This window comes from Camelina sativa, chromosome 7 (assembly GCF_030686135.1).
Source record: "Camelina sativa cultivar CO46 ecotype springtype chromosome 7, ASM3068613v1".
Lineage (NCBI taxonomy): Eukaryota > Viridiplantae > Streptophyta > Magnoliopsida > Brassicales > Brassicaceae > Camelina > Camelina sativa.
Genome location: NC_141886.1, coordinates 16,859,196 through 16,884,431, shown reverse-complemented (window position 1 = coordinate 16,884,431; position 25,236 = coordinate 16,859,196). Strand labels below are relative to the sequence as shown.

Genomic DNA, 25,236 nt, shown 5'->3' with positions numbered 1-25,236 from the left:
AAATTTATATAATTTATTGATAATAACTAAACAAATGATAAGAAAGAAAGAAAGAAAGAAAGAAAGAAAAAAAAAAGGGGAGGAAACCAACATAAACTAATGATAAGTTTTAACTTACCATTTACATTTTCTTCTTATGAGAACAAAATTGTAAAAGAAACATGGATACGTAAGCAACAAACTTAGAAAAGTATAGAGAGGAAGGAAAGTGGGTTTTTGTGAAAGAAGTTTACCTCAAAATGTATGTGAGTGCTAAAAACCCAATTTAATTTTAGTGCCTTCGTTTTCTTACTTTATATAGAGCTGTGTAAGTTTAAACAATTGTGCTTAATGTGAACAACCTGTAAATGAAGTACTAAGTAAGCAAGTATTCTCTCTCAATAAGCAATTATGCTTAATGTGAACACATAAAATGATATTTAAATTTGTAATTAAGTCATACAGATTACAGAGCGAGAGTTAAAATAGAAGCCAAATCGAGGGATTTTTGGGTCCATATATGACTTTAAACGATAGAATTAATTTATAAGTTTTGTTCTTTGATTTAATAAGCAATGCGATGCTTAATATTCCACTAAGCATGTATGATATATAGGTCTACTGAAAAGAACAAAAACCGAATAAGGAGTTTCCAATAGTATACGATAAGTTTAAACAAACAATGATCGTTGAATTTTGCAAGCCATATGAAATTTAATAAAGTTTTATTCCATGAATCACCCACCATGCATATATGGTTATCTAATATTCGACATATATTTCTGTTTTCTTCGTGACCGATGAGTTATCTAATAACCTACTACTAAAGCAAAATGAGTTATCCTTTATTTTTGTCTTGATTTTCTATTTTTCTTAAAAGTACCCTTAGTATCCATATAGATACATTTTGTGAATCATGACAGCATTTGGTCACAAGATGTAGGATGAAATATATGTCTTCTTTTTTATCACATCTGACCAATATCATCTTGTAGTTACATATGATTTAAATCATCCATATGCTTCGTCAATGTGTGATAAGAACTTAGACTTTTCGATCCCCATTGATTAGTAGGATATGAAGTGGTGTCTAACCATTCAGATCGTTAGTATGTATCATTTTCTGATTATCTTTCATAACCGGTGGATCCGTTTTGTTGTAATGTCTTAAAACTCATAATTGAAAGAGTGTTTTTTTTTCTTTTTTCAACGATTCTTTACAATTAGTACAAAAATATGTCTTTTAAAACACAATTGAAATATAAGCTTTTCTAGTCCTCATATTCAGTTTTAAAGTATACATTAAAGCAAGATGTTCATTACCAGAAATGTGTATGTACACTAGAAAAATAATAGCAATGATCTTATGTATTTTCTGAATGTCATACAAATTTCAAGGATGGTAGTAGCGTTGTGTTCAGGTTCAAGACATCAGCTGTGTTCATGTTCACGACATCAAGAGTTTGACTTATAAGAGAAAAATTCCATATCTAGTTTATGAATGTCATTTCACAAGATAATGCATCTAAATTCTTAATATGCAACACAATAACAAATTTTGTACGAAAATTTATTGTATCTTCATGCAAATTATTTATCCATATGAAGTTTCAGAATTGATATCATCTAAAACAATACCATTACATGATTAGTGAAAATGATGGTCAATCTTTTTACCATAATTAACCAACTTTTAAAATTTTGTATATTTGATGAATTCATATCGTTATAAATTAATAAATTATTAAAATCTCGCATTATATATTTATTTTAAAAAATTAATGTATTTTCTATTATATGTCAAGTAACTATCAAATGATCCTTCAACATTAATCGCTTTTTCTAATGTTTTTACTATTACGATCATCGTCGTTATATCATTTGTTTATAATGTCATTTAAAAAAAATAGCTTTGAGTCTGAATTACACTTTGATAATTTTTTTTTTCATTTGCCAACCTAAACAATCTCTAGTTTCAAACCAAAATCTGATCTATAGGACATAATTATTAATCAAAATTTGGTTTGGAGCTGGAAATAGCTTAGCCGGAAGGTTTTATGAATTGTAAATCGGACTCGAGGCTATTTTCATTGATTTTAAATGACATGATAACTAAATTAACTAACGATCATGATTGGAGTTTTTTTTAATGTAATTACCATTATAAAAAGCGACTAAAGCTCAGGATCACTTGATAATTACTTGACTTACAATAATAGATAGAATGATTATTCAACGTTACGTACCGAGGCTCCAAAAACTACTTGGAAATCAAGCAACTCGTTTTCAAATACCTTGAGAGATATCTATGGTGACGCCCGCCGTTTGCTTCATACTTTGATTCTTAAACCACATAGAATCCTTCTTCTCTTTATCCAAGACCCTAGCATACTTATATATATACACACGTGCACACTTACATTTTCATCAGAAAATACAATAATCTTAAACTTTATAAAATCCTTCCATTAAAAAAAAAAGAAACACAAAATATGACATTCTCTCTAAGCTTTGTTCAGGTCTTTAGCATCGTTACAACAATCATTATGTCCCACTTTGGTCAGTCTGACGCAAGAACAAGTCTTAACGTTCTGAGCTATGGCGCAAAACCAAACGGAGTGGTAGACTCGGTAAAAGCCTTTTCGGATGCATGGGATGCCGCGTGTGAAGTGGCAGACTCGGTCGTGATTTACGTACCTAAAGGAAGGTATTTGGTTAGCGGAGAGGTTCGGTTTGAAGGAGAAAGTTGTAAAAGCCGCGAGATAACATTAAGGATTGACGGAACTTTAATTGGTCCGCAAGACTACAGATTGCTTGGGAAAAGAGAAAACTGGTTTAGTTTTATTGGTGTTCACAATGTTACGGTTCTTGGTGGTTCTTTTGATGCTAAGGGATCAACCTTGTGGAGCTGCAAAGCCAATGGTTACAACTGCCCTGAAGGTGCAACGGTATGTGTTAAGTCTTTGATTTATCCATTTGCGTGTTTTTTTTTTTTTTTTTTGGTGTTTTTTTGCCAATAACATGCATTATGCGGAATTGAATTTTACCGATGACAAATAGACAACACTATTACAACTACGAGGCTACATGTCCCAATAATTTATGCATTTGCTTGAAATTGTATGAAAACAAAAAATTTGTTTACGAAAATATAAATTTTAATTTTTTATTAATCACAAAAGAACACAAACGCAAATAAGCAATCAAGATTTTTTTTTTTTTTTTTGCCAACTAGCAATCAAGATTTAATAAAGGCTATTTAATGTAGACATTGAGATTCATGGACTCATACAACGTGAGGATCAAAGGAGTATTGTCATTGAAGAGCCAATTGTTCCACATAGCAATAAGCCGATGCAGAAACATATGGATTGAAGATGTCCGGATGATAGCACCAGATGATAGCCCCAACACTGATGGCATTCACATCCAGCTATCAACCGACATCGAGGTCCGAAATGCTTCCATCAAAACCGGAGACGATTGTATCTCGATCGGACCGGGTACAAAGAACCTGATGGTAGATGGAATCACTTGTGGTCCTGGACATGGAATCAGCATTGGGAGCTTAGCGAAGTCCATAGAGGAACAAGGCGTGGAAAACGTGACTGTGAAGAAGGCTGTGTTTGTACGAACGGACAATGGACTAAGGATAAAGTCGTGGCCACGATATAGCAACGGGTTCGTGGAAAGGGTTCGGTTCTTAGGGGCTCTTATGGTCAACGTTTCGTATCCTATCGTCATCGACCAGAACTATTGCCCAGGCGATTCTTCTTGCCCTTCTCAGGTCCGTTTCATATTTATAACTCAAATAATTTTGTCTGATTTTAAGAAATAATGAGTTTGATTGGTAACTTTTATATAGGATGATTGTTACCAAATCACAAATGCGAGAAAATTAGCAAAAAAAGTGATAGTGAAACTTTAATTAAAATATGAAAACAAAATTTTTTACAGGAGTCGGGAGTCAAAATAAACGATGTAATATATAGCGGAATCATGGGAACATCAGCCACAAAGATTGCTATAAAGATGGATTGTAGTGAGCGAGTACCATGCACTGGGATTCGAATGCAAGCGATTAATCTAACTTACAATGGTGAAGCAGCAAAGACTTCTTGCATAAATGTTTCTGGTAAGCAACTTGGTTTGGTTTCACCTAGTGGATGTCTCTGAAACTCTATACGTTTGCTCAGACCAAGATTTGTAGAATAAAACAACATTGGTAAGTTGTACATAATATATTTGTATATGTATCAAAATTCATTATTTTTATATACTTTGTAACCATTAATGTAAATGATTATGTGTATGTGTACATAACATGTGGTTGTAGTACCTACTGATTTGTAATTAATAAAAAAAGGAGCTCAATCTTTATATGCAAACGAATCATTGCTGCAGTGCTCATATTATAAAGGACATTCACAAGTATATCACTACAAGTATATCACTACAAGAAAATATGGAATTGGTTACTGCAATTTACGATTAAAAACACAGTTGCTAAATTTAGCGACTGAATTGCGATTGTTTAGCTACTGAATAGCTACTAAAATAAATCAGTCGCCTAGTAGACGCTAATTGGAGACTGATGCATATTGTCATAGTGTAATCGCCAATTTGCGACTAATTTAGAAACCAGTTTGACAGTCGCTAAAAGATTGCGACTAAAGAGCTACTATTTAGCGACTGCTTTAATAAATTTGGGCCTTAACAAAATTTGGGCCGTAACAAAACACAAAAACCCATTATTTTTCGTTTTCTTCCCCGAACAAACCCTAATCTAACATATCTTTTCTCATTTCTTCTTCTTCTTCTTCTTCTTCGAGACGAAACCGCAAAATCTCAAAACCCTAGATCTAAATTCCTCTCACTCGACGAAACCGTAAACCCTTGATGGCTGGAGTAAAGAAAAGAGGCGGAGGAAGAAGAAACCCCTCTAAACGAACCTCTGGAACCTCACAAACGGCAAATCACAGACCTGCCAATCTTCCTCCCCAGTATACCTTCACGCCGGCAAAACATCGAGTTCCAGAGACTGATTCTCAGGGAACTCCTGTCCCAAACCTCCAGCCTCCAGCGAGACCTACACCTTCTTACCGAGACTATCCACCTCCGACAAATCTGTTCCAGCACTCGAGGAGCTTTCCCGGAACATCCCCTTCCGGCGAAGATCCAACCAGGCGTCCTTTTCCTCAACCTCCGCGACGAATCCACCAGAATTCTCGAGTCAACTTCGAGAGTCTCCTCAATCGTCAGTCAGGAATCATCATCGACAGTCTCCTCAAGTCTCAAAGCTACCACGAGAGTCTCCTCTACCTCGACAGTCTCATCGACCACTCTCTTCTCAACCTGGTCAACCTCGAGCAGCTTCTGCATCGCTTCACAGTTCTCAAGCGCAAAACTCACATGAGGAAGAAGCTGATTCGGAGGATGACGGTGCAAGGGAATCAAATCTCCCAGCTGATGTACTCGCTTCTTTACATGACATGCTTGTCCAACCAGGCCGTGAGAAGTATACCACTGTCCTCTCTCCCTCATTAGAGCGTGGAACCACTTGGTAAGAATTTGGATTAGAATTTTGTATTTTGGATTAGAATTTGATTGTGTTTGTTTGTTTGGATTAGAATTCGATTGTGTTTGTTTGTTTGTGATTAGAATTTGGATTATAATTTTGTATTTTGGATTGTTTGTGATTGTTTGTGATTAGAATTATTAGAATTTTGGATTGATTGTGTTTGTTTGTGATTAGAATTTTTAGAATTTTGGATTGTTTGTGTTTGTTTGTGATTAGAATTTTACTTGGATTGATCGATTTGTTTGTGTTTGATTGGAATTTGACTACTGATTTGTTTCTGTTTGAAGGTTTGGTAAAGACACGTCATCACTTACCCGAAAGATTACAAAAGTGTTTACAAACAAGTATGATGGTCCATATTACAGTTGGGGTTGTGTTCCGAATGCAAGAAGAGAAGGTTACTTCTTGGAATTCGCGGTAAACTTCTACTCTTTTCAATTTGATTTCTGTATTTATAGCTTTTTTCTTGGTTTTTTTTATCACTAACACTAGTCTTCTTTTGTAGAAAACACACACCTGGGATCCCTCTCTAACCGGTGTGGTTCAAGCAAAGTTCTATAGCATTTGTCAAAACCGTATGAAAGACATTGTTTCCAAGGCAGCAGCTCAGCAAGAGGAAGGGAAACCGAGGTATATTGAGAGAACTCTTTGGAAAGAAATGTGTGACTATTGGAACACAGAAGAAGCCATGGAAAAGAGTGCAACCACTTCAGCAGCTCGAATGTCTGACCGTAATGGTCTTGGCCCTCACAAGCATGTATCAAGGCCGAAGTCTTACTTACAAATCGAACAAGAGATGGTGAGTTACATCATAACCTTTTCATTGTTTAATTACTTGACATCAAATGGTTCCTAACCTTTTCATTGTCTAACATTCTAGGAAGTAGAATTGGGAAGACTGCCAACTATTCCTGAAGTTTTTCTCAGGACTCATACCAAAAAAGATGGTACTTTTGTAGATAAGAAAGCGCAAGCAGTTCATGAGGCATATAAGAAAAGAAGGGAAGCTAAGTTGGCTTCTCAGGATAATGATGAGTCTTCAGATGGTACTTCACGTCGATCAGAGCTATCTCATGAGGAGGATGATGAGCTATTTCTTCAGGTAATTTTCTTCTTTCTAATAAGCTATTAAGTTTTTCATTATTAAGTAATTATAATAACTTTTTCTCTCTGTTTTGTGTATGGAGTCTACTTACATAAATGGTAGAGGAACATACTTTGGAGTTGGAAGCCTAGGAAGTTACATCAACGGGAAAAGGAAGTACCCTGGAAGCTCTTCTACTTTCACAACCCTGCAATAACAGCTTGACGACGTTAATCGCAAGATATAGGAACAAGCAGCTCTACAAGCAGAGCGTGACGCAGAGGCTTCACGGGTTGCAGCTGAGGCTTTGCGGGTTGCATCTGAGCAACAAGCAGAGATCTCACGCTTGGTGAGCTTCCTCAAGACTAACCCAAACTATGTCGCCTTTCTTGAGTCTCAAACCAATGACCTAAACCCAGCTGATTTTCAAAGTTAGGTTCCCTCATGTAATATTCGCAACACTCTTGGATATTTGGATGTTTTTGGAACTTTTACAACTTTTGTAAAAACATGGTACTTATGTATTTGTTTAATTTCATGTTTGTTATGTTTTAGTACATGTTTTCTTAATCAGTTTTGGTATTACAAAATCAAATAATGCATTTTTACCAGAATTTTTTTAAAAACATGATAATTAAACAGTCGCAAAACAATCACCAAAACGTAAACAAAACAGTACCCAAACAGTCGCAAATGAGTAACCATATCAGTCGCTAAAGCGTTGCAATTCAGTCGCAACTTTAGCGACTGTTTGGCGAGGGAAGAGCGACCCCAATTATCAGTCGCCAATTAGTAGCTCCATATCGACTTTTTAGCGACTGATTTTTTTAGCGACGCACTGTTTAGCGACTACGTATGTCAGTCGCCAATCAGTCGTGACTAAGTAGTTAGCGACTGTATAGTGATTGTTTTTGCAGTCGGTAAATCCATGTTTTCTTGTAAAGGTTAATCTACATGTTTTCTTGTAAAAGTAGTCTTGCTTTTGTAAAGGTTAATCTACTTGTTAATTTATACCACTTTTAACTATTGACATGTATCTATGATGAAAGTATTGAGATTACAATATGTACATATATATATATATATATATATTAAATATTTACAATAGGTCTCTGTAATGTTTTTCCTTGTAATGTGAAAAGATGTTGTAAAGTTTGGGAAGTGATTCCAAAAAGGTATAAGAAGTATGTGATCTTTTGACCATGTATATATGCATTACACGGTAAAAATAGGCAAAGTAAAATATTTTTTTGTAATGGGGATAAAAAAACTTTTAAAAACAAAAAAACAAAGCAAATTTACGAAACATAAACTAATATTATGAGTGAATGTTCAAAGCCAAAGAGATTGTGATTTAGGAGTCGAGCATTGGACTCATCTTCATCACTAAAGACTTCCAACTATAGTTTGAAAGTAAAGAAAAAAAAACACATTACAAAACAATGCAAAAACTTTAAATCATGACTGTCATAAAACATAATTCTTTGAAAGAGGCTAATAAATATTGATAAGATTTTGATACCAAAAAAGAACAAAACATTGACATTGCTTTGTATATGATTTCTTCTAATAGTCATCGATTTATTAATCTATTAATCATCATACTGCAAGACATCATTTTAACAAAAAAAACTTCATAAGAAAAAATAAAATAAAATACTATAGGAAATGATAGGAAAAGAAAGACATGAGCATTAAATCTTATATAATACACTAAACATTTTATGAAGTTTGTAAGGAATTAAGGAATTCTATTGACACATTATTCTGAGTAAACACATTCATGACAATAAATACAGTTATAAAGCATATTAATTGTAATTAATTCAGTCATATTCATTATTGCAACATGAACAGTTTGAACAAAAGAAAACATCCACCTATAATGTCTTAAAGGTAATTGATTGAGCGAAGTAAGTGTAACCTAAAGAAACTGAACAAATAAAATATCTCAAATTAAAAAATGTGTGTAGACAATTTAGTTGTAGATTAGCAATAATGTGTCTTTTATTTCATTAAAATTGGGGAAAAAAATGACACATGTTAAAAAAAATAGAGTGGTGCCAAATGACAATTTCTCATAACTCTACTTTATAATAGTTTAATATATAGAACATATTGACATGTGAACACTACAAGAAAACATGGAATTGGTTACTGCAATTTGCGACTAAAAATACAGTCGCTAAATTTAGCGACTGAATTGCGATTGTTTAGCTACTGAATGGCTACTAAAATAAATCAGTCGCCTAGTAGACGCTAATTGGAGACTGATGCATATTGTCGTAGTGTAGTCGCCAATTTGCGACTAATTTGGAGACCAGTTTGACAGTCGCTAAAAGATTGCGACTAAAGAGCTACTATTTAGCGACTGCTTTAATAAATTTGGGCCTTAACAAAATTTGGGCCGTAACAAAACACAAAAACCCATTATTTTTCGTTTTCTTCCCCGAACAAACCCTAATCTAACATATCTTTTCTCATTTCTTCTTCTTCTTCTTCTTCTTCGAGACGAAACGGCAAAACCTCAAAACCCTAGATCTAAATTCCTCTCACTCGACGAAACCATAAACCCTTGATGGCTGGAGTAAAGAAAAGAGGCGGAGGAAGAAGAAACCCCTCTAATCGAACCTCTGGAACCTCACAAACGGCGAATCACAGACCCACCAATCTTCTTCCCCAGTATACCTTCACGCCGACGAACCATCGAGTTCCAGAGACTGATTCTCAGGGAACTCCTGTCCCAAACCTCCAGCCTCCAGCGAGACCTACACCTTCTTACCGAGACTATCCACCTCCGACAAATCTGTTCCAGCACTCGAGGAGCTTTCCCGGAACATCCCCTTCCGGCGAAGATCCAACCAGGCGTCCTTTTCCTCAACCTCTCGCCTCCGCGACGAATCCACCAGAATTCTCGATTCAACTTCGAGAGTCTCCTCAACCGTCAGTCAGGAGTCATCATCGACAGTCTCCTCAAGTCTCAAATCTACCACGAGAGTCTCCTCTACCTCGACAGTCTCATCGACCACTCTCTTCTCAACTTGGTCAACCTCGAGCAGCTTCAGCATCGCTTCACAGTTTTCAAGCGCAAAACTCACATGAGGAAGAAGCTGATTCGGATGATGACGGTGCAAGGGAATCAAATCTCCCAGCTGATGTACTCGCTTCTTTACATGACATGCTTGTCCAACCAGGCCGTGAGAAGTATACCACTGTCCTCTCTCCCTCATTAGAGCGTGGAACCACTTGGTAAGAATTTGGATTAGAATTTTGCATTTTGGATTAGAATTTGATTGTGTTTGTTTGTTTGGATTAGAATTTGATTGTGTTTGTTTGTTTGTGATTAGAATTTGGATTAGAATTTTGTATTTTGGATTGTTTGTGATTAGAATTATTAGAATTTTGGATTGTTTGTGATTAGAATTTTACTTGGATTGATCGATTTGTTTGTGTTTGATTGGAATTTGACTACTGATTTGTTTGTGTTTGAAGGTTTGGTAAACACAAGTCATCACTTACCCGAAAGATTACAAAAGTGTTTACAAACAAGTTTGATGGTCCATATTACAGTTGGGGTTGTGTTCCGAATGCAAGAAGAGAAGGTTACTTCTTGGAATTCGCGGTAAACTTCTACTCTTTTCAATTTGATTTCTGTATTTATAGCTTTTTTCTTGGTTTTTTTAATCACTAACACTAGTCTTCTTTTGTAGAAAACACACACCTGGGATCCCTCTCTAACCGGTGTGGTTCAAGCAAAGTTCTATAGCATTTGTCAAAACCGTATGAAAGACATTGTTTCCAAGGCAGCAGCTCAGCAAGAGGAAGGGAAACCGAGGTATATTGAGAGAACTCTTTGGAAAGAAATGTGTGACTATTGGAACACAGAAGAAGCCATGGAAAAGAGTGCAACCACTTCAGCAGCTCGAATGTCTGACCGTAATGGTCTTGGCCCTCACAAGCATGTATCAGGGCCGAAGTCTTACTTACAAATCGAACAAGAGATGGTGAGTTACATCATAACCTTTTCATTGTTTAATTACTTGACATCAAATGGTTCCTAACCTTTTCATTGTCTAACATTCCAGGAAGTAAAATTGGGAAGACCGCCAACTATTCCTGAAGGTTTTCTCAGGACTCATACCAAAAAAGATGGTACTTTTGTGGATAAGAAAGCGCAAGCAGTTCATGAGGCATATAAGAAAAGAAGGGAAGCTAAGTTGGCTGCTTAGGATAATGATGAGTCTTCAGATGGTACTTCACGTCGATCAGAGCTATCTCATGAGGAGGATGATGAGCTATTTCTTCAGGTAATTTTCTTCTTTCTAATAAGCTATTAAGTTTTTCATTATTAAGTAATTATAATAACTTTTTTTCTCTGTTTTGTGTATGGAGTCTACTTACATAAATGATAGATGAACATACTTTGGAGTTGGAAGCCTAGGAAGTTACATCAATGGGAAGTGGAAGTACCCTGGAAGCTCTTCTACTTTCAGAACCCTACAACAACAGCTTGAAGACGCTAATCGCAAGATAGAGGAACAAGCAGCTCTACAAGCAGAGCGTGATGCAAAGGCTTCACGGGTTGCAGCTGAGGCTTTGCGGGTTGCATCTGAGCAACAAGCAGAGATCTCACGCTTGGTGAGCTTCCTCAAGACTAACCCAAACTATGTCGCCTTCCCTGAGTCTCAAACCAATGACCTAAACCCTGCTGATTTTCAGAGTTAGGTTCCCTCATGTAATATTTGCAACACTCTTGGATATTTGGATGTTTTTGGAGCTTTTGCAACTTTTGTAAAAACATGGTACTTGTGTATTTGTTTAATTTCATGTTTGTTATGTTTTAGTACATGTTTTCTTAATCAGTTTTGGTATTACAAAATCAAATAATTCATTTTTACCAGAATTTTTTTAAAAACATGATAATTAAACAGTCACCAAAACGTAAACAAAACAGTACCCAAACAGTCGCAAATGAGTAACCATATCAGTCCCTAAAGCGTTGCAATTCAGTCGCAACTTTAGCGACTGTTTGGCGAGGGAAGAGCGACCCCAATTATCAGTCGCCAATTAGTAGCTCCATAAAGACTTTTTAGCGACTGATTTTTTTAGCGACGCATTGTTTAGCGACTACGTATGTTAGTCGCCAATCAGTCGTGACTAAGTAGTTAACGATTGTATAATGACTGTTTTTGCAGTCGGTAAATCCATTGCCATGTTTGCCTCCAACAGGGCAAAATTCTGGCCGATGCACATCCTTTGTCCCCACGCAAAGGCAAAGAAGGAGACTTGGCATTTTGTTGCCTTTGAAAGACCGTCTTTGAACCTCTTGGGCTTGAACTCTGCTGCATCGTTGCCCCACCGTTCGGTGTCCCGTTGGACTAGCATAATAGGTAGACTAATCTGAACCCCAACTGGTAGTGTCAAGTCTCCTAGCTTCATCTCTTTGTCAGTAGCTCGCATCAGCTGAACTACTGGAGGATATAGCCTTAATACTTCATATAATATCATTTTCATCTGCAAGGGATCAAATGATTCAGCAAAAGTTAACAACACACAACAAAGTATTGATACGTTTTAAATTTGATTTTACATACAACTTTGAGCTGGTTAAGGCCTTCTGTATCTGGTTCTTTATCGCCCAAAACTTGATTCACTTCTTCTCTTGCACGTATCTGCCAGTCTTGGTGTTGGCTTAACATAACCATTGTCCAAACCAGAAGTATTGAGGTTGTCACCTGCCCGGCGATATAAAACAACTTGCACTCTTCTATTACTTCCTCAATGCTCAATCCATTTCCGTTCGCTTGACCCATACTTGATTCAAGAAGCATACACAACAAATCGTTATTTGGTGCTTCCCCAGCTTCTCTCCCCCTTACCCTTTTGTTAATGATCCCTCTCAGTATAACTTCGATTTCTCTATATGATGCTTTCATCCTTCTATTAAGCTTCGTTGGGAGATAACTATGCAAAAAACAAAACAAAACAGAGAATATGGTTCATAACACCTAATAGCTTGTTGAACGAGCTCAGCTAGTTTTATCTTTATTTACCTATATCCAGGGACAGAACCTTTCCGAATAGCTTGTAGAACGAGCTCAGCTAGTTCTGTCTGGAGCTCAAATATCCTCTGTCCTTCTTTGTAGCTGCTACCAAAAGCAGTACGAGAGATCACATCTACAGTCATATTCACAAGCCAAGGCCAAACATCCACCTCACATGGAAACCCTTTATTGGAAACTAACTTATCCCATTCGTCAACAACCTCATTGCAACTCTGGTGAAACGCTGGTAGCATATTCTATACATAGAAGCAAAAGGCACAAATCAGAGCCAAATAAACACATACATAAAGAAAAGATAAACTGATTCTAAAGCCTAAACCTTGATTCTCTCAAGATTGAAAGCCGGAATGATGACTCTTCGGTGTTTCGCCCATTTTTCACCATCATAGTCAGCAAGTCCAGTTGCTATCAGTCTGACCAAAGGGAACGTATGCGGCTTGGGGAAATCGTAAACTTTGTTAAACGCTTCCTTGATTAGCTCAGGATCCATTATAGTGATGACTGGTATAGGTCCAAGCCATGTAAAGAAAGTATTTCCTGTTCCAGCCACATAAGAGGATACAAAAATTGAGACCTTTTCTAGATCACATACTCTTGAATAGTTTTGTCCTAAACAGAGAGAAAAAACCCCTACCGTGAGTCTTAAGCATTTGCAAGGGATAAGGCACAACACGTGGCGTGATATTATCCGTTAGTTTGATGGGTTTGGATTTAGCCTCCATCATCATGCTGTAACTCCTCTTTATGTCGCCGAAAAGAGGCGTGTAAGAAGTTCCGACAAGACCCTGTCCTCTCAGGTAACTCTCAAGCATCTTAGGTTTAAACCAAACCCAATTCAAAGTTCTCCATACCCACCACGACAAAACAGCTATGGCTATTGAAACTGCTATCGACGCTACTGATATCTCCATTTTCCTTTCCCAGATAGAGAGGATTTGAGAACATTCGGACTGTTAATTATTTTGTTGTGACTTGTGAACGTTGGTCTTTTGCTTTATACTTTCACAGTTTACATAAGTTTGTTGTGACTTGTGAACGTTGCTATACCACTTATAGAGTAGCTTATTTAGATTAGTTTGAAAATAAACTTTATGCGATAGAAAGTGGAGATATATTGGCCATAAGTTGTGTTGACGTTTCTTTATCAGTTGTCACTCACCACCATTCATGTGTTTTTGGTTTTTTCTACCAAAGAGTTGAAATGTTGTCCTTTTTTATAGGCCTTTTTTCGTCTAAGAAAATGACTAGAATGACAAAAACAATCATGAAAAGATTAATAATGAAGGAAGTAAGCACAAAAACTATGCCTACAACATGCTTTGTATAAATTGTTTCACTCATAACTGTGTCATGTCTAACTGTGTCCGTTTTTAGGAATTCAGACCATGTCACAATACAAAAAAATAATCATAAAATTAAATTAATCAATTTATGTGAAAATATAGAAGCAAAATATGACGAAATGGGATGAAAAATTATATATCTTTACATTAGAAATTCAAACCATGTAACAGTACACAAAAAAATATAGAAGAATCATAAAATTAAATTAATTTATGTGAAAATATAGAAGCAAAATATGATGAAATAGAGTGAAAAAAAGTCTTTACATTAGAAATTCAAACATGTCACAATACAGAAGAAAAAAAAACTATATATATATATATATATCAGTAGAACCATAAAATTAAATTAATTTTAATTTATGTGAAAAATTGAAGCCAAATACGATGAACTGGGATGAAAATATATATATATATATATATATATATATATTTTTACACAGAATTTAAACATTCCAAAGACTAAAATGTACACTTATTGTTAGTAGAGTGTACATTGAATGACTTCAACTGTACTAAGCGCGCGGCCACAACGAGAAACACTCGTTTTACCAAACTCTTTCTTTCCCCTAAAAAACCAAAACCAAATCATCACTTGGAAGAAAACTTGCTACTCATCATTCTTTTATGTTTTATCACAGATTGGAAACAAAAATGGAACAAGTTGAAATGGTGCAAAACAAGAAAGTGATATTGAAGAAGTATGTAGATGGTATTCCTAAAGAAGAAGACATGGAAGTGAAGCTTGGGGAGACGATTGAGCTTAAAGCACCAAAAGGGTCTTCTTGTTTCCTCGTTCAAAATCTCTACTTGTCTTGTGATCCTTACATGAGAGGTCGAATGCGTGACTTCCACGATTCCTACCTCCCGCCTTTTGTTCCTGGTCAAGTATATAACATTATCATACTTTACATTTGTGTCAATTGGTATTTTTTGGTATTGTTTTTTGTTCTTTGGAAAATCAAATTTTGAAGATGGGTGTGTAAACATTGTACAGGTGCTATAGAGAGTTTTTTGCACACCAAGTGTTCGACGTTTTGACGGAACTTGTGAATGTATATAGAAATGCTGCCAAGTCTTGATATTTATCTTGTTTGATTGGTGAATTGTTCATAATTGAAGAGGGATGTGTAATTATTGTATTCGTGCGGTAGATAAATTAATTCACAGATATGCTGAGGAATCTTGAGATTTGTTTTGTTTGTTTGGTCCCTTTTTTCTATGTTCTTTGATGACTCTTTTAGATGATGATTCTTGGCTTGAGTTTTCCTTTGTTATGTACTCTGTATTAAGCGTATTGATATTTTTGTGATATTGATGCAGCGTATCGAAGGGTTTGGTTTAGCAAGAGTGATAGATTCTGATGATGTTAACTATAAGCCGGGCGACATAGTCTCTGGGATTATAGGTTGGGAAGAATACAGTTTGCTTCGTAGTTCAGATAGCCTGCAGTTGAGAAAGATTCAGTTGGATGAAGATATTCCACTTTCTTATCATCTTGGACTTCTCGGTATGTATGATCCCCCATCTTCTGTTTGATCTAAACAGTTTGAGCTCACAATTACCAGACCCTATAGTTTGTTTTTCTCTGATTCTTCTCACTTTTGACAGGAATGGCTGGATTTACAGCATATGCAGGGTTTTACGAGATTTGCTGTCCTAAGAAAGGAGATAGCGTTTTTGTCTCTGCAGCATCAGGAGCAGTTGGACAACTTGTAGGACAGCTTGCTAAGTTACACGGCTGCTATGTTGTTGGGAGTGCCGGTAGTAAGCAAAAGGTTGTTATTACTCTAGTCTCTAAACTAATGATTAGGAACTCTTGTTACTTGACTTGTCTTTGTGAAGTAACTTTTTGTGGACATTATTTCAGGTTGATCTTCTTAAACAAAAGCATGGGTTTGATGAAGCTTTTAACTACAAGGAAGAGGCTGACCTTGATGCTGCTTTAAAGAGGTAATTCCAAGATTCAACCTAACGGATCAATTACCTTAATAGTCTCACTCGTTCGTTCTCCTGCATACCATCATTGTTTTGGGAAACGTGAAACCTGTTTGATTCGTTAAAAGGTCACTTATGATGTAATGCTTGTCTTGAGGTCATTATGGCTTGTATCTCTAGGCTTTTAATTATGCCATAAGGAACTTAATTTCACCATCATTGCAACTCTATTTACACATCTTATCAACACTGTGTCACTCTAGTTAGACAAAGAAAAAGCAGAAACAATCACTAGACAAAATTTCCATAAATGTAATAGTAAGATACTCTGATTATGCCACTTACTGTGATTTCTTGTGGCTAGCTCTACGGAATGAGATAAGTATCGTGCATACCGTGACTGAAATGTTTCTTTATCTTACTAACAGGTACTTCCCGGAGGGGATCAATATCTACTTCGACAACGTGGGTGGATCCATGCTTGATGCAGCTCTCCTCAACATGAAGGTCCGTGGGAGAATCGCGCTTTGCGGAATGGTATCTTTGCAAAGCCTCTCAAGCTCATCACAAGGAATCAACAACCTATACAACGTGAACCCTAAACGCGTAAGATTAGAAGGGTTCTTGCAGAGCGATTACCTCCATATTTTCCCACAGTTTCTTGAACACGTCAAGGGATATTACAAGGAAGGGAAGATTGTATACATCGAAGATATGTCTGAAGGAATCGAGCTCGCTCCTGCTGCACTTGTTGGGCTATTTTCTGGGAAAAACATTGGTAAACAAGTTGTTCGTGTTGCTAATTAAGGAGTGATTTGTTTCTAAATGTATATTGCATTATCTGTAATATCTTCTTGCTAACCAAAGCAAAAAGGTCTTGTGAATCCGCTATTTGAGGAAGGAAGTGTGTGTTTCACAAACGTGATCTTTTAGATTTCAATACCTTTTAGGCTTTTTACTTCAAGATCAAGATGAGCATTTTGTTGCACTCAAAAGTAAAATACCCATGTTAAAACATCTGCAATGGTACTCTACTTTTGCCTCTATATTCTATTATAGAGTAATTTTTGTTTCAATGGTACTCTATTTTCACCTCTATAATAGAGATTGCTATTTTTTTCTCTATTTATAGAGTAACTCTATTTTTTCTTCTATAAATAGAGGTGAACTATTTTATTTGTAAAGTAATCCTCTTAATTTTTAACTTCTTTTATTTATGACCAAAATAAATAAAATAAGAATTTTTAAGAACTAATAATATAAATTTAAGTATAAATATTTATTCTAAAATATTGAGACTACCATTTAGAAAAGATAATTTTATGAAAGTGTTACAAAATTTAAAGTAAAATGGATTAGTTTGCAATTTTTTAAAATAAAAAGTGTTAATTGTAAAATAAAAATAAAATCTATTGGAAATATTTTTTTATAGAATAAAAAATAGAGAAAACCATTGAAAAAAAACTCGTCTCCGTTATAGAAATCCTCTGTTATAAAAAAAGAAATAGAGAAAACGATTGGAGATCGTGTTAGTGGTAGGAATAACTTTACCAATATGTTAAACTTATTTATACTCTTTTTAATTTCTATAATTCTTTCTCATTTGCTGTCTGTTTACCGGGCCGTCTGTTACACATAGTCACTATATAATATACTATTTTAATGTGTATTTTATTTTCGGATCCGTATCTAACCGACCCGACCCGAAGCAAAACGATCAAAATCAGCAGAAGAAACACGTTGAAGAATCCTCCTCCTTCTTCTTCTTCTTCTCCGACTCAGTGACGACAATTCGTTTGACGCTCTTTTCCTCTAAACTAATTTTAGATCATCTTCCACGTTTGATCGATCACATTCTTCTCCACTCCTGCTTCTTTGTAGATGTAAGTCGTCTCCGTTTTCATCATCCGATTAAGTCGTCTTAATTTCGTCGCGATCAATTTGTTTAGTACCCTAGGATCGATCGTGTTTCAGATTGCTGCTAAGATTCATGCAATGCTTTCAATCCAGTGTATCGAGTGCCAATTTCACAGTATCTATGTGTTTATCATTCTCTCTTTGTCGAGAAAAATGGATTTAGGACTTTTTTCTGGGTTGAGCTTTGTGATGATGTACGAATCAATCCATTTGAAAAATCTCAATTATTCATCTTTTTTTTTTTTTTTTTAACTGTTTTTGAATGATCTATATCTGTAGACTGTAGTATATATAACTTGCTACTTGCTGATGAGAGCATCAATGTAAATGATATATCTTATACTCAATGTGCAGATTGGTATAGAATTTGGCTTTTGCTGGTATGTAGCTGCTTTCATACTGTATATATCTACACGTTTTACTGCAAATATGGCTTCAAGAGCGTTGCTTCGAAGGAGGAGTTACGTAGTTAAATCTCTTAGTGAATGTTTGCCTACGATTCAATGTCTTTCAAGCGTTGAGCGGCTAGGACAACAAGGATATGAGAACGTTAGAGGGATTAGTTCTGATTGGGGATATAATTCTGGAAAACCTGATTTCAAACATGTCAAGAATAAAGAGTCGACTGTGTCGTTGGAGGGTTTTTATAAAAGTAGATTACTTCAGTCTCCAAGTTTTAGTAATGGAGTTGGAAATTTAGAAGTCCCTTACCCTTTGGGATATAGATTGGTTCGACAATCTATGTACTCCTCTCTAGCAACGGCCAACAAGCCTGACCATGATAAAAAGGAAGAAAAGGTTACCTCACAAACTAAAGAAGCTTCTCCCGAGGAGTGTGATGAAGCTGTTGAGGGGTTAAGTTTGGCTAAAGCCAAAGCTAAAGCCATGAAACTGGAAGAATCCCAAAAATCTGATATATCCATTATGCAGCGTGTGAGGACGTTTCTTCTGGGAATAGGTCCTGCTTTAAGAGCTATTGCTTCGATGAGCAGGTATCGCTGCGTTTTCTATGTTGCATAGCTTTTGAGCGATTTGATGCTATCTATTGTTATTTAACATATGATCTATTCTGCAGGGAAGATTGGGCCAAGAAGCTTCGCCATTGGAAAGATGAATTTAAATCTACTCTGCAGCACTACTGGCTCGGGACAAAGTTGCTCTGGGCTGATGTCAGGATTAGTGTCAGGCTGCTTGTTAAACTTGCTAATGGAAAAGGTCTCTCTAGGAGGGAACGACAGCAACTCACTCGAACAACTGCCGACATTTTTAGATTAGTCCCGGTTGCAGTTTTCATTATTGTTCCATTCATGGAGTTCTTGCTGCCGGTATTTCTTAAGTTGTTCCCAAACATGCTGCCGTCAACTTTCCAGGACAAGATGAAAGAAGAGGTACTGTTAAACCCTATTTTATTGCTTCTCTGTTCTATATAAGTGTTTTATCCATTTTATTTACTGGTATTAAAAGTTCAGTTGTCTGAAAAAGTAATCGTGAGATGTTTCTGGTTATTCTATACGGACTAGAGTACTGGAACTTTTGCATGAGTATTTGACAGACTTGAGGAGCTATATTTCCACATTTTCATCTATATTTTGCTCTTCCATCCGCAAGATAATGTAATGCACTTTAGGTTCAGAAGGAACATTTGCATAGACCAAATAATACAGCAATTTAGTGTTGCCAGTTACTTCTTTGGAAACTGGCCTAAGACTGTCAGGAGTCGTTTCTACCTATGTGATGGCTTTATATTCATCATGAGACAGCAAAATTTACCTTTTTTGCAGCTTCTGGCAAATTAGTGCTGGAAAAATTATTTTGGTTTGTTTTATTTTATGTAGTAGGAAAAGTTTTTGTATGAAACTTAATCTTAACATCAGTGTTTCAAAAGTGTTCAGTGTCTGAAAATATCCTGAACATCATAGGCCCACGTTTGATATACATGTGTAGCCTTTAACCGTTGTTCCCTGTAAAAGTAAAAGATGTTTAACTAAGGCGTATCTCTGGTACTGAAACTAGTTTTGTTTGAAACTGGTTTAGCGGTGATCATTATTCAGGCTACCCTTCAGTGATATTCTTTTGTTTTGTCAATCCAAGTGATACTTATCAATGCTAAAGAAATACAAATCATACTAACTTTATACTTACTTTACACTGATCTGGGAAGTATGAATTGGTTTGATATTTCATGCTAATTAAAACTTCACGTATCTTTTTCAGGAAGCACTGAAAAGAAGGCTGAATGCAAGAATGGAGTATGCTAAGTTTCTCCAAGATACTGTTAAAGAAATGGCAAAGGAAGTCCAAACCTCGCGCAGTGGAGAGATTAAAAAGACTGCAGAAGATCTCGATGGATTTATGAACAAGGTTCATTTTCCTTGCTATTCTACATAACTGACTTCCTTCGGTAATCTTCTAGATGAACTGATAGCTTCGTTATTAATTGCACAGGTCAGAAGAGGAGTCGGCGTTTCGAATGATGAAATTTTGGGCTTTGCGAAGCTCTTCAACGATGAGCTTACATTAGATAACATTAACAGGTTACGCATTAGTCTAAACTGTATATCTTGGTAAATATACTGCTTCTGTCTTGGTTTGTTTTGTTTATATTATCTTCCTTATTGCAGGTCTCGATTAGTAAATATGTGCAAATACATGGGTATTAGCCCATTCGGAACTGATGCATATTTACGGTATATGCTTCGGAAAAGATTACAGGAGTAAGTTCAACATTGCTCATATTTCTTAAATGTCTGACAACGAGCCCTATTGTTCTACAATAATTTTCTCCGTTTCTGGTGGCAAAATAAGAGTTTTGTGAGCATCAATTTACTCCACGAAGAACGCATTGCAAAGTATACGTTCATCTAAATTTAAGTTCTTCTTTCTCGTATAATCATTGGCCAATGCCATTCTTTGGACTTTGTAGGATTAAAAAAGATGATAAGTTGATCAAGGCTGAAGGTTTGGAGTCTCTCACAGAAGCTGAACTGCGCCAAGCTTGCAGATACAGAGGAATGCTGCAATTAGGTTCAGTTGAAGAAATGAGAGAGCAGGTTATCGTTTATAAATCTTTGTGGAGTTGTTAATAAGTTGTACTCTTTGTGAACAAGAAGAAAGATCTTGTATGGTTTGTGTTGTTCTAAAAGTTAAATTAGAGATATAGGTGATTGCTGATCTGTAAATCTCTCATTGCAGCTAAATGACTGGCTGGATTTGTCCCTCAACCATTCAGTACCATCATCCCTCTTAATTCTCTCTAGGTAATCTTCTATTGCAATTCAGTAGATATTAATACTATATACGAGAAGATTAGAAAATGATATGGCTGTGCGTATTAACAGATCATTCTCAATGGCTGGGAAACTCAAGCCTGAAGAGGCTGTTCAAGCTACTCTCTCCTCTCTGCCAGATGAGGTTGTGGACACAGTTGGGGTTACAGCTCTGTCATCGGAAGATTCTGTATCAGAAAGGAAGAGGAAGTTGGAGTACCTAGAAATGCAAGAAGAATTAATCAAGGTTTTTTTTATCTTTGTTGCCCTACTAAGCAAAGCATGATTGTGGAACTATATTTCTCTTTCCCTTCTATCGAGTCTGGAAATTCCCTTGCATGCATAAACTATTATCTTACTTCTGATTCGGTTGAATGTAGGAGGAGGAGGAAGAAGAAGAGGAGGAAATGGCAAAGATGAAAGAGTCCGCTTCGAGCCAAAAAGATGTAGCTTTGGATGAGATGATGGCTTCTACAGCTAAAGATGCTAATGAACAGGCAAAAGCGAAAACTCTGGAGAAGCATGAGCAGCTCTGTGAGCTTAGCCGTGCATTGGCAGTTTTAGCTTCCGCATCTGTATGGACATTTTACCTCACTCCCATTTGCTACTATCAGAGTTTTCATAAGAAATCAAACGGGTTAATGCTTGTTGTTTCTTTTGACTTGGATTCCAGTCTGTTAGCATGGAGCGTGAGGAGTTCTTAAAATTAGTTAAAAAAGAGGTAAATCGGCTTAAAACATTTTTCGTTTCTCTTCATTTTATTGCTTTCTTAGATTGATGTGAGTAAAATTACTTTCCGTACTTACAGGTTGATCTATACAACAGCATGGTAGAGAAAGGTGGTACAGATGATGAGGAAGAGGCTAGGAAAGCTTATTTAGCTGCTCGAGAAGATAGTGACCGAAGTGCTCAGAAAGCTATCGCCGATAAAACTTCCTCTCGGTTGTTAGATAGGGTAACAACAGTTCTATCATGTTTTGTTGATCACAAACTCTGTAGTGTTTTGTTTAATATTCTCTCTATTTATCTTCTATCTTTAGGTGGAGACAATGCTCCAGAAACTGGAAAAGGAAATTGATGATGTCGATAACAAGATTGGCAACCGCTGGCGACTCCTGGACAGGTCTGTGTAACTATCCTTAAGATGATTTCTCGCCTTAGAATATTTTGGCAATGAATCAATTCAATTTTGTTTGTACAGAGATTATGATGGAAAGGTTAGTCCAGATGAGGTAGCATCGGCTGCGATGTACTTGAAAGACACATTGGGCAAAGAGGGAATCCAAGAGCTTATCCAGAATCTTTCTAAAGATAAAGGTCACACACTCTATATTTTATTTCTTCCATTGCCTTAACTTCTAAACTTCCTTTTTTTTCCTGATAATTCGCATTGGATTGTATGATGGAAGTTTTCTTGGGTTTTTGCTTTAGATGGCAAAATACTGGTGGAAGATTTAGTGAAGTTAGCGAGCGAGATCGAAGATGCTGAAGCTGACGAGACAGACGAGCCTACTACCAAGTCTTGAAATTATTTCTTTTCGTGTCATCAGTTAACCTGATTGATAACTAGAAACGAAAAGAGAATAAAATACATATTCAGAGGAGGTTTTTTTGTTTTCGACATTACTGGTTTCTTCAAGAAGTTTTATACTTACCACGACGAAACAATGTGAAATGTATATCACCCAGTCGAAGAATGACGATATGATTACTACTGTTTTTGCGGTTGAAATAATAAAATCGAGAATAGATGCGTTTAATTTCATTGAATTGTTGTATTTTGGTGTCGAAACTGCCAGGTGACGTGAAAATCGCAATTCGTGTTCCCAAATTTGTGAAAAGTGAAAACCTATTTCGATGCAAATATGTGAAATCTCTTTCGTAACACAAAAAACAAAAATGTGAAAACGTGCAATCCGATATTCCACATCATCTGTAACAACAGTGAACAGCATGATATTACTCTTTTAATTTTGGCCAGCTATTTACTGTTCTATAAATATTAATTAATCAAAAACAAAAATAATCATAATCTATTTTATTATGGCGACTTGTTCTTTAAAGAATTGATCCAAACAAAACCCTCTTCATCTCATGGTCAGAAGTCTGAACTTCTTTCTTGCGTTCGAGCCTCTTCTCTCCGTCACTGCTCAGGAAAATTGTGGCACATGCAAGGAACAATCTATCACGTATGGATCGGAAGCAAAGAAACAACAAGGTCCACAATCATCTCTCTATTCCATCGGCCAATATCTTCAAGCTTCTCGACAGGGAGATTCGAAACATCATCCTAGCACGTGGTCGTAGAAAGTGTTTCGGTAACTTGATGCTGCTATGGTTATCATGATTTCACTGTAGGTGATTTTCTCAAATCTTACTATTATTTTATTTTTTCCAAAGTCATAAATTTTTTAGGTTCTAACTTTTGTAAAAACCAAACATTTTCATTAGGTTATTTTAAGATCACCTTGTCTAAGTCCCCTAGCTGGTAAGAATGTCGTAGTTCTCTCTCCATTCAAAAGAATCAACATGGAGGGACCTTATCTGCTTGTCTAGAGGAGGACCCCAGCTCTCGCATGTCTGCTTTGGAGATGATCTAATATTGTTTGCTGAAGCATCAGTTTCTTAAATTTGGGTCATTAGGAGGGTGTTGGAGAAGTTCTGCACTGCTTATGGTCAGAAAGTAAGTTTGGAGAAATCTGAAATCGTTTTAACCAAAAATGTATCAAGAGATTTGGGGCAGTTAATTAGTGAGGAAAGTGGGATTAAGGCAACAGTGGATCTGAGGAAATATTTAGGAATTCCTGTTGATGTGATCATGGATGGAGCTAAGGAGGAGGAGCTTGTAGCTGAGCTTGAACCTGAGGAACTTGTAGCTGAGCTTGAACCCGAGGAGCTTGTAGCGGAGGAACCATGCTTGTACCTGAAGGACCAATGACTAGAGCAAAAGCTAAGAAGCTAAGAAATGCATTAAATGGGCTTATTCAAGAGCTTATGGCCAAAGAGAGCATGGGAAAAACTATTGGAGATGATACCTATCAAGTCCAACCCATTTTGAGCCTAATTCAAGTCCAACCCACTTTGAGACTAATTCAAGTCCAAGAAAGCCTAAAATAATCACTTTATTTTGTGGTCAAAGAGGGATGATGAAAATGGAGTTCAACTCACCTTGGGAAGGACACCTTGGGAAGGGAAACATGCACCAAGAGTTGGGTCTCCATTCAACTATCTATAATTATTTTCTTTTAGTTTCAAGAACAATTAATACTTGGTCTTGTTACCAAGTTTCTTATCCCTATATAAACACATGTAATCTCATTTGAGAATCATGATTCAATTTTCCTGTTCATTTTATGAGTCTATCTCTTTGTTCTTTGTGTAGAACACTTTCTTGTTTCTTGGTGTGTAATATCCAAGCAACAACCTCCTCTTGTTGGACTAGTGTGTCATATCTAGTAGCGATTGGAGTTGGGAATATCAGCAGCCTTCCGCAACTGCTGTGCGACCCCTCAATCCATCAAATCTCCCTTGTTGCACCTTGCACCTTGGCGAGTTTCTATCCTTTCTAATCTGGCTGAGTGATCCTCGAATTTGGGCTTATCACCTGTTCTCCAGAAGAGAATCAATATATAAGGAGACATTTGGAGATGTACTCGAGAAGGTGTCATCTCGATTAGTAGGGTAGAGAGGCCGTTTTCTGAGTTTTGCAGGGGAATCACCTTAACAAAATCTGTATTAGCCTCTAATCCTATGCACACGATGAGTACAATAGCTCTACCTAAATGATTGTTGACTGGGCTCGATAAAGTGACGAGTGATTTCTTATGGGGGTCTACACCTTAAAAAAGAAAGACTCACTTACTTTCCCTTGGATAGAGTTTGCTTACCAAAACGAGAGGGTGTGCTGGGTATCAGGGTGTCACAAGTAGTGAACAAGGCTTTATTAGCGAAGTTGTGTCGGAGGCTACTGCATGATTGTACAAGTTTGTGGGCAAGCATTCTTCGGAGCAAGTATAGAGTGGGAGATATCAGCAACCAGACGTGGTTAAATGCGAAAAGGCCT

General features: G+C 36.5%; 4 protein-coding genes across 7 annotated transcripts; 3 read left to right on the top strand and 1 right to left on the bottom strand.

Annotated features, from left to right (window-relative positions):
* Window positions 1–2,299: 2,299 nt before the first annotated feature.
* LOC104701155 (polygalacturonase-like) lies at window positions 2,300–4,367 on the top strand. The gene is made up of 3 exons (XM_087460245.1): window positions 2,300–2,927; window positions 3,248–3,766; window positions 3,937–4,367. Exons 1-3 carry the CDS (start codon window positions 2,472–2,474, stop codon window positions 4,153–4,155), a joined length of 1,194 nt encoding a protein of 397 aa, XP_087316371.1. The 5' UTR covers window positions 2,300–2,471; the 3' UTR covers window positions 4,156–4,367.
* A 7,127-nt stretch (window positions 4,368–11,494) lies between these two features.
* On the bottom strand, window positions 11,495–13,807 carry LOC104701154 (cytochrome P450 72A13-like). Its single transcript, XM_087460090.1, has 5 exons — window positions 13,344–13,807; window positions 13,029–13,246; window positions 12,698–12,945; window positions 12,239–12,608; window positions 11,495–12,158 (listed from the first exon to the last, which is right to left on the bottom strand). Exons 1-5 carry the CDS (start codon window positions 13,618–13,620, stop codon window positions 11,802–11,804), a joined length of 1,470 nt encoding a protein of 489 aa, XP_087316216.1. The 5' UTR covers window positions 13,621–13,807; the 3' UTR covers window positions 11,495–11,801.
* A 693-nt stretch (window positions 13,808–14,500) lies between these two features.
* On the top strand, window positions 14,501–16,910 carry LOC104701153 (2-alkenal reductase (NADP(+)-dependent)). 4 transcript variants are annotated; one of them, XM_087456365.1, is made up of 5 exons: window positions 14,501–14,935; window positions 15,376–15,562; window positions 15,664–15,830; window positions 15,923–16,005; window positions 16,419–16,910. In XM_087456365.1, exons 3-5 carry the CDS (start codon window positions 15,666–15,668, stop codon window positions 16,795–16,797), a joined length of 627 nt encoding a protein of 208 aa, XP_087312491.1. In that variant the 5' UTR covers window positions 14,501–14,935; window positions 15,376–15,562; window positions 15,664–15,665; the 3' UTR covers window positions 16,798–16,910. The 4 variants fall into 4 exon arrangements, with proteins under 4 accessions (XP_087312491.1, XP_019083191.2, XP_087312490.1 ...); XM_019227646.2 differs by having other exon boundaries at window positions 14,501–14,940; XM_087456364.1 differs by having other exon boundaries at window positions 14,533–14,940; window positions 15,682–15,830.
* Window positions 16,911–17,516: 606 nt separating this feature from the next.
* LOC104701152 (uncharacterized) lies at window positions 17,517–22,939 on the top strand. Its single transcript, XM_010416792.3, has 15 exons — window positions 17,517–17,873; window positions 18,262–18,899; window positions 18,983–19,295; window positions 20,122–20,268; window positions 20,353–20,441; window positions 20,529–20,621; window positions 20,831–20,957; window positions 21,100–21,164; window positions 21,246–21,420; window positions 21,554–21,748; window positions 21,847–21,894; window positions 21,982–22,128; window positions 22,214–22,296; window positions 22,375–22,490; window positions 22,605–22,939. Exons 2-15 carry the CDS (start codon window positions 18,337–18,339, stop codon window positions 22,697–22,699), a joined length of 2,256 nt encoding a protein of 751 aa, XP_010415094.1. The 5' UTR covers window positions 17,517–17,873; window positions 18,262–18,336; the 3' UTR covers window positions 22,700–22,939.
* Window positions 22,940–25,236: the final 2,297 nt, after the last annotated feature.